The sequence below is a fragment of the Eschrichtius robustus genome, chromosome 3 (assembly GCF_028021215.1).
Source record: "Eschrichtius robustus isolate mEscRob2 chromosome 3, mEscRob2.pri, whole genome shotgun sequence".
In the NCBI taxonomy this organism is placed as follows: Eukaryota; Metazoa; Chordata; class Mammalia; order Artiodactyla; family Eschrichtiidae; genus Eschrichtius; species Eschrichtius robustus.
In genome coordinates this window covers 22,798,667-22,808,938 of record NC_090826.1, presented here as the reverse complement: position 1 = coordinate 22,808,938, position 10,272 = coordinate 22,798,667, and the positions used below count along the sequence as shown (strand labels likewise).

The following is a 10,272-nucleotide window of genomic DNA, read 5'->3' as shown; positions in this document are numbered from 1 at the left end:
AAATAAAGACTGGGAAGGACTGGCTTAAATACTGAGGCACTAACATTTCAAACTGCAAAAAACATATTGAATAATCTCATATCCAACTTGAATACAAGGTAGGAAAATCTAGGTAAAATTGATTTTGAATTTGCTTTTCTCCAGATATTTTTTCTCTTTCAAAGGTGAAATACTAAACCTCCATTAAGCCCATGGGAGTCCTGTAGAAGTCACAGAAGTTTCAGCTAAAATTGAAAGCAATAAATGCTACATTTCCAATTCAAAATTGGGCATCTTCAAACCGATGAAAGCACAAAGGACTCCCCAGTTTGGGGGGGAATATACTTCAAAAAGCTTAGCAAATAGGAATATCTAGGTATATTGTGCGGTGCCTCAGATAGGCAGAGAAAAGTTCTCAACTCAAAGTGTCAACAATAATGCTAATTACAAAGTCAACATTTATTAATTTTATCGCACCCTTGATTTAGTAGCCTGGGCTGTGTAGAATAGGATGATAAGTAATCTGTGGGCAAAACAGGGTCCAACAGTATTACAATCCATTTTCAGAACCCTTTCTTACTACAGAAGTTTTTACACATTTAACTAAATCTCCAAAATTGGGACATCTTAAGGGCTAAAAATCTTTAAGGCAGAGAAGCTCCAAACCTTAGGAAATAAACAAGGATGAATCAATTACCATTATGGTTATATGGTTCACAAAGTTTCAAGCCCACTGGAATTTCTTATTCTTGGACCACATGGAATCCTGCCTAAATAAGTCATATTTCAGATTAAACACTTAAAACCTTGATACTGGGCTCTACCTACTCTGCACGTAAGATATGTGGCCAGGTTTCCTCAAGGTTATTAGCACAGTGCCTGGCACCTAATAAGCACTCACGATCAAATATTTGTTGAACAATTTAGCATAGCAGTGGCTCTACCTTCTCAGGGAAATATCCAGAAATAAAGCATTATGAATATTGGCCCACCTTCCTTTGCAGAGGTCATGGTTATCCAACCCTGGGTACAAAAGCAAGCCTGAACTATTCCATCTCAGTGAACTTTCTAAAAATCGTTGCTGTCTCAGCTCTTTAAACTCCTTATACTCCAAAGCTTTCATAAAATATAGCAGATTCAAATAATACTAATAAATGGTACTAGAAGTGATGCTCAACAGGATCTCATGTTTATTGAGAAGTGATTAATGGTAAAAAGAAAGGCAATGCCCTTTCCTCATTGGCTGAACAAGAAACTGAAGAAACATTCACTACACGTTTTACAATATTTTTCTCTTCCAAAATGCATTTCTGTAAACAAGTTTTTACCACTGTTCTTAGCTTTGAAATCAAATTAATCCTGACTTAATCAGTATAATGTACAAGAACAGAACATTTCTTAGGACTCCTAGTATTTTACTTTGAATAACAAAGGGTCAGAGAAAATGAACCACCCTTAAAGACACAACCTTGGGTAACACTGTTAAATTCTCCAAGACAAAAATTCTTCATAAAAATGTTCTTCCAGTTCGGAAGGGAAAAAACAAATTCCCACTTTCTGGGGTGGATGCCCAAAACCTTCAAAACTCAAGTGTTCTCCAAGTGCAAATGTCAAAATGGGGGGAGGAAAGGGTTTAAAAATTAGAGAAAACTGTATGCACTTACGGACTTCAAAATCCGAAAAACATAGTAAAAAGACAAAAAAACAAAGCATTATGCTCTGAAATCACAACCAAAGCCAAAATAAAAGGGACATTTTTCACCTAAACTACCTAGAGGGATTTTTTGTTTAGTTTTTTCTTTTTCTTTTTTTTTTCATTTTCCAGTTAAGTCCTATGTCTTTTGTGAAATTCCAATACTTAAACTGCAAGTCTGCAATCGTCTCTGAAGTCAATGAAATTAAGAAAAAAGTCCTAATTCTCTTGAAGGTCAATTTTTTTCCTCTTAGGATATGCAGATGCAACCGTTGCTGCAGTCTGTGCAGAACTGCCTCTTATTTCCCACGACCTTGACGTTCCTGTAAGTTAAAAAAAAATTGAAATGGTTAGTTAAAACTTATCTGAACATGTTTAAGAATTAAAACTTCACAGAATAACTCAACAGAAATTTAATTATTTGTGCTAAATAGAATATTCCCCACAAATAAAAACTGACTTTTACTTCTTATATTTTAAACCAAAGTACTTGCACTCAAGCACCCCAACTAATATAAAATTATTTTTCTTTGACTTTAAAATTCTTAATTGACTAAACACATTTGTTTTCCTATTATAGTTGGTTTAGGCTAATATGTGTCAGTCCCCCAAAATATGGGCCTAAGTAACTCAAATCTATCAATGGCCTGCAGCAGGGAAGCAGCATAAGCCCTAACAGTACTAGAGTCATCCCATATTAGTCCCAAGGCCTTAAACATATTCACAGGCCTTAATTTCCTTTTTTTTAAATAAAGTGAGGATATGTCTCTGGGCTGTGGGAGAATTAATGAGTCGACATATAGAAAGCTCTTAGTCCACAGCAGGCAAGAAAATCATCCTTTTCCCCAAGGGAGAGTTTAAAATCCACTCAGAAGTGGATTTTGAAAACTGAATGCAATACTTACATTTTCCCTGAAATAGATCTAAATGCTCCTTCCTTATTAAGAATCATTGTTTATGAGCCTTTCCTAAATGTACCCTAAACAGCATTCCATTTCACACACTACCTCACTTATTGGGATTTTTAAAAATATGACTCAATCCACATGCCTTTTAAAAGCAAAACCAAAAACAAAAAAAGCAAAAGCATTAATTGGTTAGGAGCAAGCACACAGACCTGAACTTAGACTAGATTCATCAAGCTACATGAGTAGAGTCATTTGCTCCCATTCACCTTATGGTAACTATGGTTCTGAAGTTAAACATGATTCCTATTAAAAAAGAACAGCAACTACTACTTATGGGCTTCCATGTTGCAGGCACTGTACATAATGATCTTCATAACCACCCTACAAGGACTATACTATTCCTTCCTGCTTTAGAGATAAGAAAACTAAAGCTCAAAAAAGTTACCTGACCAAGGTTACCTAAGAACCAAGATTCAAACCCATGGCTATATGGCTCTTTACCTACACCATGTCATTACAAATATTTACGTAAAAGTCAACAAAGTTAAATGAGGCTTTGTGATGAACTGACTACTACCACTAAACTACTCCATGGATATAAAAACAGTAAATTATTCAGAAGGAACAGTTATCTTTTTGTGATGTCCCACTTCACATATCTGGAATTCAGAGATAAACTCACCAACATACAAGGATCTGGGATATTTTCAAAATAAGTCATTTTGAAATTTCAACCTTTATAAAATTAATTTAATAAAACAATTCACCCACACACTGTTTCTGGAAATCAAACTCAATTCAAGAATATGAAAAAGAAATTCAATCCAACATAAAAGGGGCCTCAAAAGTTTCGATGTTCCTGGGCTGCAGTACTGACCCTCCCTTTCTATAACTCTCCCAAAGTTTTGATAATGAATATATTGTTTATAATAGGAAAACCACAACTAAAAAAAAACCAAAAACCCTCTGGCATGGACCAAAATGAAACTTTCAAAAGCACCTAGATTCTCATATCAATCTTTTTTGTTTAAATTGAAGTATAGTTGACTTACAATGTTGTGTTAGTTTCAGGTATACAGCAAAGTGATTCAGTTATACATACATATACATATTCTTTTTCAGATTCCTTTCCGTTACAGGTTATTACAAGATACTGAATATACAGTTCCCCCTGTGCTGTGATAGGAGTAGGTTCTCCTATCAATCATAAACTCATCTACCTCGTTCAGTCTTTCTTAATTTGGATGGATACTATTTATCTAACCTCTCTTCTATTGCTAATCATCTACCTTTAGTTTCAGGAAATATGGACTCTTTTCTTCGTGTTTCTTGATTAAATCTCATTCCTATGCTTTTAAAAGCCAAGAATGCCTGGCCTTCTGGCCCTGGGGTACAGTTCAAAACCCCTTCCTTCTTTGAGACTTCCTCAACCACTGCAGTTTTCAATGTGCTTCTAAATCTGCATCCACAATTGAAAATCAAATTGTATTGACTCATTTCATATAAAATTAGTCCCAATTCAACAAAAAGCTCCTAGAAGGCAAAGACCAGTTCTTTAGCTAAGCTCACTCACAAACTTATTTATGAGTTTAGCAGTGGATAACAGGCTACAGTTGACTCTTATGTAAAATTCTGGTTCTCATCACAAGAAAAAAAATGGTGATGGATGTTAACTAAACTTATTATGGTAAGCATTTCTCAATAAACATATATATCAAATCATTATGTTGTAGTACACCTTTAACAATGCTGTATGTCAATTATATCTCAATAAAAATGGGAGAAATCCCTAGAGGCAACTTCTGTTACCAGTTTCTTGCATCCTTCCTGAGTTATTTTAAGCATATAAAAGCTTCTTACATCTTTTTTTCTTTTCACAAGTAGCATACAAAACACACTTCACTTTGCTTTTTTTCCCCTCGCTTAATATGTCTTGCGGATTATTCAATTTTAGCACATACAGATCTGGGTTTTTTATGGGTCTGGGAGCACCCTCCTTGCTCTGGATTCAAGAATTGAAGATCTAGGGCTTCCCTGGTGGTGCAGTGGTTAAGAATCCGCCTGTCAATGCAGGGGACACAGGTTCAAGCCCTGGTCCGGGAAGATCCCACATGCCACGGAGCAACTAAGCCCGTGCACCACAACTACTGAAGCTCACGAGCCTAGAGCCCGTGCTCCACAACAAGAGAAGCCACCAAAATGAGAAGCCTGCGCACCACAATGAAGAGTAGCCCCCACGTGCCATACTAGAGAAAGCCCGTGTGCAGCAACAAAGACGGACGGACGGACAGATGGAAGGAAGGAAGGAATTGAAGATCTGTAAGAGAAGCAGTTCTCAAAGACATTATGATGAATGAAAGAAGCCTCAGACAAAAGAATACACACTGTATGATTCCAATTCTGTGAAGTTTTATAACAGGGAAAATGAATCTACAGTGGGGACAAAATTAGAACGGTAGTTGCCTGTGGTGGGGTGGGGGTGGAAATTTCTAGGATGGTAATGTTCTATATCTTGATTGGGGTTTGGGTTACACAGATGGGTACATTTGTCAGCACTCAGCAAATATACACTTAAAATTTGTGCATTTTATTTAACTCAAAAAATACATAAAACAAATACTGAGCTCTAGTTAATGATACGCATGCTGAAATGTTTAGGGGTGAAGTATACTGATAATGACAATTTCTTTGAAATACATCAAAAAATAAAACGGACTGGTAGAAAAACAAAAAAAAACGGAGAAAAAATTCTGCCTATTATCTCATTTTAATGTAATGTAATCCCAGGAATACAAATAAACTTACATGCTCCAAATTGTACCATTAAATTAGAAAACCTAGACTTTGCCAAATCCATTTTTCCCTAAGAAACACACTTATGGGAATTCCTTGGCGGTCTGGTGGTTAGGACTCCACGCTTCCACTGCAGGGGGGCACTGGTTCTATTCCTGGTCAGGGGACCTTAGTTCCCCATATGCCGCGCAGCTCGGCAAAACAAACAAACAAACACACACTTATAAGTTCATCACGATGCTTAAAAACAGCATTTAAAATATTTAGTCAAAAGAAATTCAAAATAGCACTGTGAAATTGCACTTATTAAGTCATCTCATTTTTTAAACACAAAGTTTGTTCCTCTATAATGTGATACTAAATCCACCTGTGTTCAATTTTGCCTCAAACGTAACATAAAACTATTCCTGGGGCTTCCCTGGTGGTGCAGTGGTTAAGAATCCGCCTGCCAATGCAGGGGACACAGGTTCAAGCCCTGGTCCGGGAAGATCCCACATGCCGCAGAGCAACTAAGCTGATGCACCACGGCTACTGAGCCTGCGCTCTAGAGCCCCCCAGCCACAACTACCGAAGCCCGTGCGCCTAGAGCCCGTGCTCCGCAACAAGAGAAGCCACCGCAATGAGAAGCCCGTGCACCACAACGAAGAGTAGACCCCGCTCGAAGCAACTAGAGAAAGCCTGCGCGCAGCAGCGAAGACCCAATGAAGCCAAAAATTAAATAAATTCATTAAAAAAAAAAAACTATTCCTGAATCATAGCTACACAATTATACCAAGAGGGCAAATACCACCTGTGTCCTAATGTAAACCTGTGTGACAGAAGCTTACTTTAAATTATGGAAATTACATGCAAACAACAAATGGCATTAGCTGCCTTAATCTCCTGATCAACATCAAGAAAATAACACATTGATACAATTCAGCAAGCTGATTAAATTGCTCTTCTATTTCCAGATACAATTTTGATGTGTGCACAAAAAATAAGCTTATATATTTACAAATAATAAAGATAATATCCATCTTCTCAGAGATTATAAAGATACTTAAGCATTCACATCATACCATCTTGAAAAGTAAAATGAATTTGGCACCAATAAAAAAACTGTAAACGATTCACAGGATTTTAAATACTATTTTAAACATTTTTATTAAAAAAGGAAAAAAAAAAAAGGGACTTCCCTGGTGATGCAGTGGATAAGACTCTACGCTCCCAATGCAAGGGGCCCAGGTTCGATCCCTGGTCAAGAACTGCATGTCACAACTAAGGAACCCACAAGCCTCAACTAAGGAGCCAGCAAGCTGCAACTAAGGAGCCCACGTGCCAAAACTAAGACCCAGCACAACCAAATAAATAAATATTAAAAACCAAACAAAAAAAACACTTGGGGGAATTCCCCAGAGGTCCAGTGGTTAGGACTCTGAGCTTCCACCGCAGGGGGCACAAGTTCAACCCCTGGTCAGGGAACTAAGATCCCAAAAGCCACGCAGCACAGCCAAAAAAAAAAAAAAAAAATGGTTGAAAACGGGAATGAATCAGAGGATCCTGCTTGAAGGGCCTGCCATCGCCCAATCTGAGCATTACACAGCCTTAATGATAAGTAAACAACTATCACAGTAATATCTTAATTGGGCAAGAACTGGCAATGGATGCTAAATCTAAAGAGTGAAAATTTGCTGAGGAACAAGATATTTATAGAGTCTCAAACTATTTTCCCACTTATTAAAAGGAAAATAGTACCTTTAAGTGGAGAACCAGGTGAATACCTTAAATAAGTGATCAAAGTAAACATTACTAATAACGGCATAAACAGACCATCTTATACCTCCTACTGTGATGCACTGAGGACACAAAGTCACTTATGTAGTATCCCTGCCAGAAAAGCATAATCTGAATGTACACAATGAGAAAAGGAAACCTCAAACAGTGACACCCACAAAAATAAATAGCATATACTCTTCAGAAATGTCATATCATAAACAAAAGGAGTGAATGGGTGGGATGTTGGTGTGTGAGTATGTGTGTATAACTGCAGATTAAGAGACTAAAAAGACATAAAACTGAAAGATCCTGGACTGGACCCTGGACCCCCCCGCCCCCAAAAAATTGCTACCAAGGACATTAAGACAACTGGTAAAAATATGAATAAGATCTGTAGATTAGATAATCGTATTGTGTGTTAAATTTCCTGATTTTGAAAACTGCATTGTGCTCATAAATGCATGTTCTTATTCTTAGGAACTACACAGCAAAATATTTAGGAGAAAAGGTCATGATGTCTTGGAACTTACCCTCAAATGGTTCAGAAAAAAATTTCACACACATCTCCAAAGAGAATGATACAGCAAATGTAGCAAGATATTACATTGGTAAATCTGGGTGAAGAGTATGTGGGAGTTCTTTGCACTATTCTTTAAATTTCTCCCAGTTTGAAATTATTTCAAAGTAAAAAGTTAATAAATAGGGGGATAATTCATTTAATTCTTCTGCAAAAATTGGCTGCATTAAAAAGTTATGTTGGGCTTCCCTGGTGGAGTGGTGGTTGGAAGTCTGCCTGCCAATGCGGGGGACATGGGTTCGGGCCCTGGTCTGGGAAGATCCCACGTGCCGCGGAGCAACTGGGCCCGTGAGCCACAATTACTGAGCCTGCGCATCTGGAGCCTGTGCTCCGCAACAGGAGAGGTCGCGATAATGAGAGGCCCGCGCACCACGATGAAGAGTGGCCCCCGCTTGCCGCAACTAGAGAAAGCCCTCGCACAGAAACGAAGACCCAACACAGCCATAAATAAATAAATAAATAAACAAACAAACCCAAAGTTAAAAAAAAAAAAAAAGATACCACTGAAGGGTGAAAACACATTTCAATAAAAACTACATAACCTTAAAAAAAAAAAAAAGGTATGTTTGGGACTTACCCGGTGGCACAATGGTTAAGAATCCGCCTGCCAATGCAGGAGACACAGGTTCGATCCCTGGTTCAGGAAGATCCCACATGCCGCGGAGCAACTAAGCCCGTGTGCCACAACTACTGAGCCTGCGCTCTAGAACTCGCAAGCCAGAACTACTGAGCCCGCACACCACAACTACTGAAGCCCAAGAGCTCTAGGGCCCCCATGCTGCAACTACTAAGCCCGCATGCTGCAACCACCGAAGTCAGTGCGCCTAGAGCCTGTGCTCCGCAAGAAGAGAAGCCACCGCAATGAGAAGCCCGCACACCGCAACAAAGAGTAGCCCCTGCTTGCCGCAACTAGAGAAAGCCCACTTGCAGCAACGAAGACCCAACGTACCCAAAAATAAAAATAAATAAAAAGTTATGTTTAACAATTCATGAAACTTTGAAATGTGTTTATTTCCTCATACCTACACTAAAATCATCAAACATGAGGGTATTTTAGCAAAAGAAAAAGAAAAAAATCTGCCTATCAGCTTTTTACAAGTCTTTTAAAATGAGGGAAAAAATGACACAGAGAAGATTCTAACACAAGGACCGTTATTTTAACCACTTTGGGACATTGAAACCTTTTAGGTTTCCATAAAAGACTTCTCTTACAGCAGGTCTCTTCTTTCACTTTTGTGGCTACTTCCTATTACCACTGGGAATTCCACTAAATTGCTTTGACAATTTATGGTCAAAAGACTTCACTTGTCAGATGTATTTATTAACATTTCTAATTAACCAGTCCTACCTTGGTAATGTTTAATAAAGAAAAAGCTGGGGTTGGGAGGGTGGGGGACAGAAGAATGATGACAAGATACACAATAAAAGGAAAGAGCAGCAGAACACATAAAAGCAAGCTGGGACCTCCAACGGGTCCAAGTCCCAGCTGGAACTGCCATAAACACAACATGCATTTGTCTCTTGTTGGACACTCCAGCTTTTATACATGAAGATGCTACTAACCCACCGTAGCAGGGGATGTGGTGCAGCAAACTGGCTTTCCCCGTGGTGGTGGTGGTGTCATGTTGCAGCCTACCCACCACCTTTTTTAACCTAGTGCCATGTGCAAGGTAGCTACAGTTGAGATCTGTGGTAGCAACAGGCTGGACTGGCTAGTCTAGGTTAAGCTTCTGCATAAGATCCTCAAACACAAACACAAAATTAATCATAAAGTCCCAGTTAGCCAAAAAACAGGCCAAATGCTAAAAGGAAGGGAAGAAGCATTCCTAAAGCTTGAGGATACTGTGATGGTAATAAAGAATAAAGGAAAACAGCAGAGCAAGATTTTACTGAATTCACACCTCATCACAAAATTCTCACTAGGACATTCATCCTAATCTTTAAATCAGTCCAAAATCTCATTGTTCATTGTTCAATGAAAAGACTAAAGAAAAAAATTTTTACAAAATAAAAATAAAGATATTAACTAAGAACGTATAAACCAGAGGAAGAAGTTTCTAGGCCTCAATATCTGGTCTGTCACTTAAACAACTAGAGGTTAATACTCACCATTCATCCATCACATCTTAGTCCCTCCTCACCTTACATCTATAACTGTAAAATGCAAAAGTTCATCTCTAGAGGAAATATCCTAAAAGCCACAAGGTGGCAATGTTACTTAAAGTCTGCACATTTGAAATCTCTTCCTACGATATCTGCTTAATTTTTCCTCTATTTAGCTTAATATCCTTTCTCATTTCTACTACCACCCCTCTCCCCACTTTGAAGTGGGCCATAAAACACAACAGGCACACATATATTTGTTGGATATAATTTTATTAACTTTAAAGTCTGAAGTCTACCCCTCAAATAAAATTTACTTAATAGCCCTCAAGTAAGTTTTCTTATATCCCCATGGTCCCTGATAGAAAAGAACACAAATTTCAGGGTCCCTGGCTGAAAATAAGACAATGCTTACATAGGTTAACATGAAAAAATAGGATTATACTAATATGACTTTCAAC

General features: G+C 38.1%; 1 protein-coding gene across 1 annotated transcript in view; it reads right to left on the bottom strand.

Moving 5' to 3' along the window:
• Positions 1–420: 420 nt before the first annotated feature.
• Positions 421–10,272, bottom strand: part of YTHDF2 (YTH N6-methyladenosine RNA binding protein F2) — a 31,387-nt gene continuing 21,535 nt past the window's right edge. The window contains 1 exon segment of the mRNA XM_068539308.1: positions 421–1,995. Within this exon segment, the coding sequence (XP_068395409.1) occupies positions 1,972–1,995 (24 nt within the window). The 3' untranslated portion in view covers positions 421–1,971.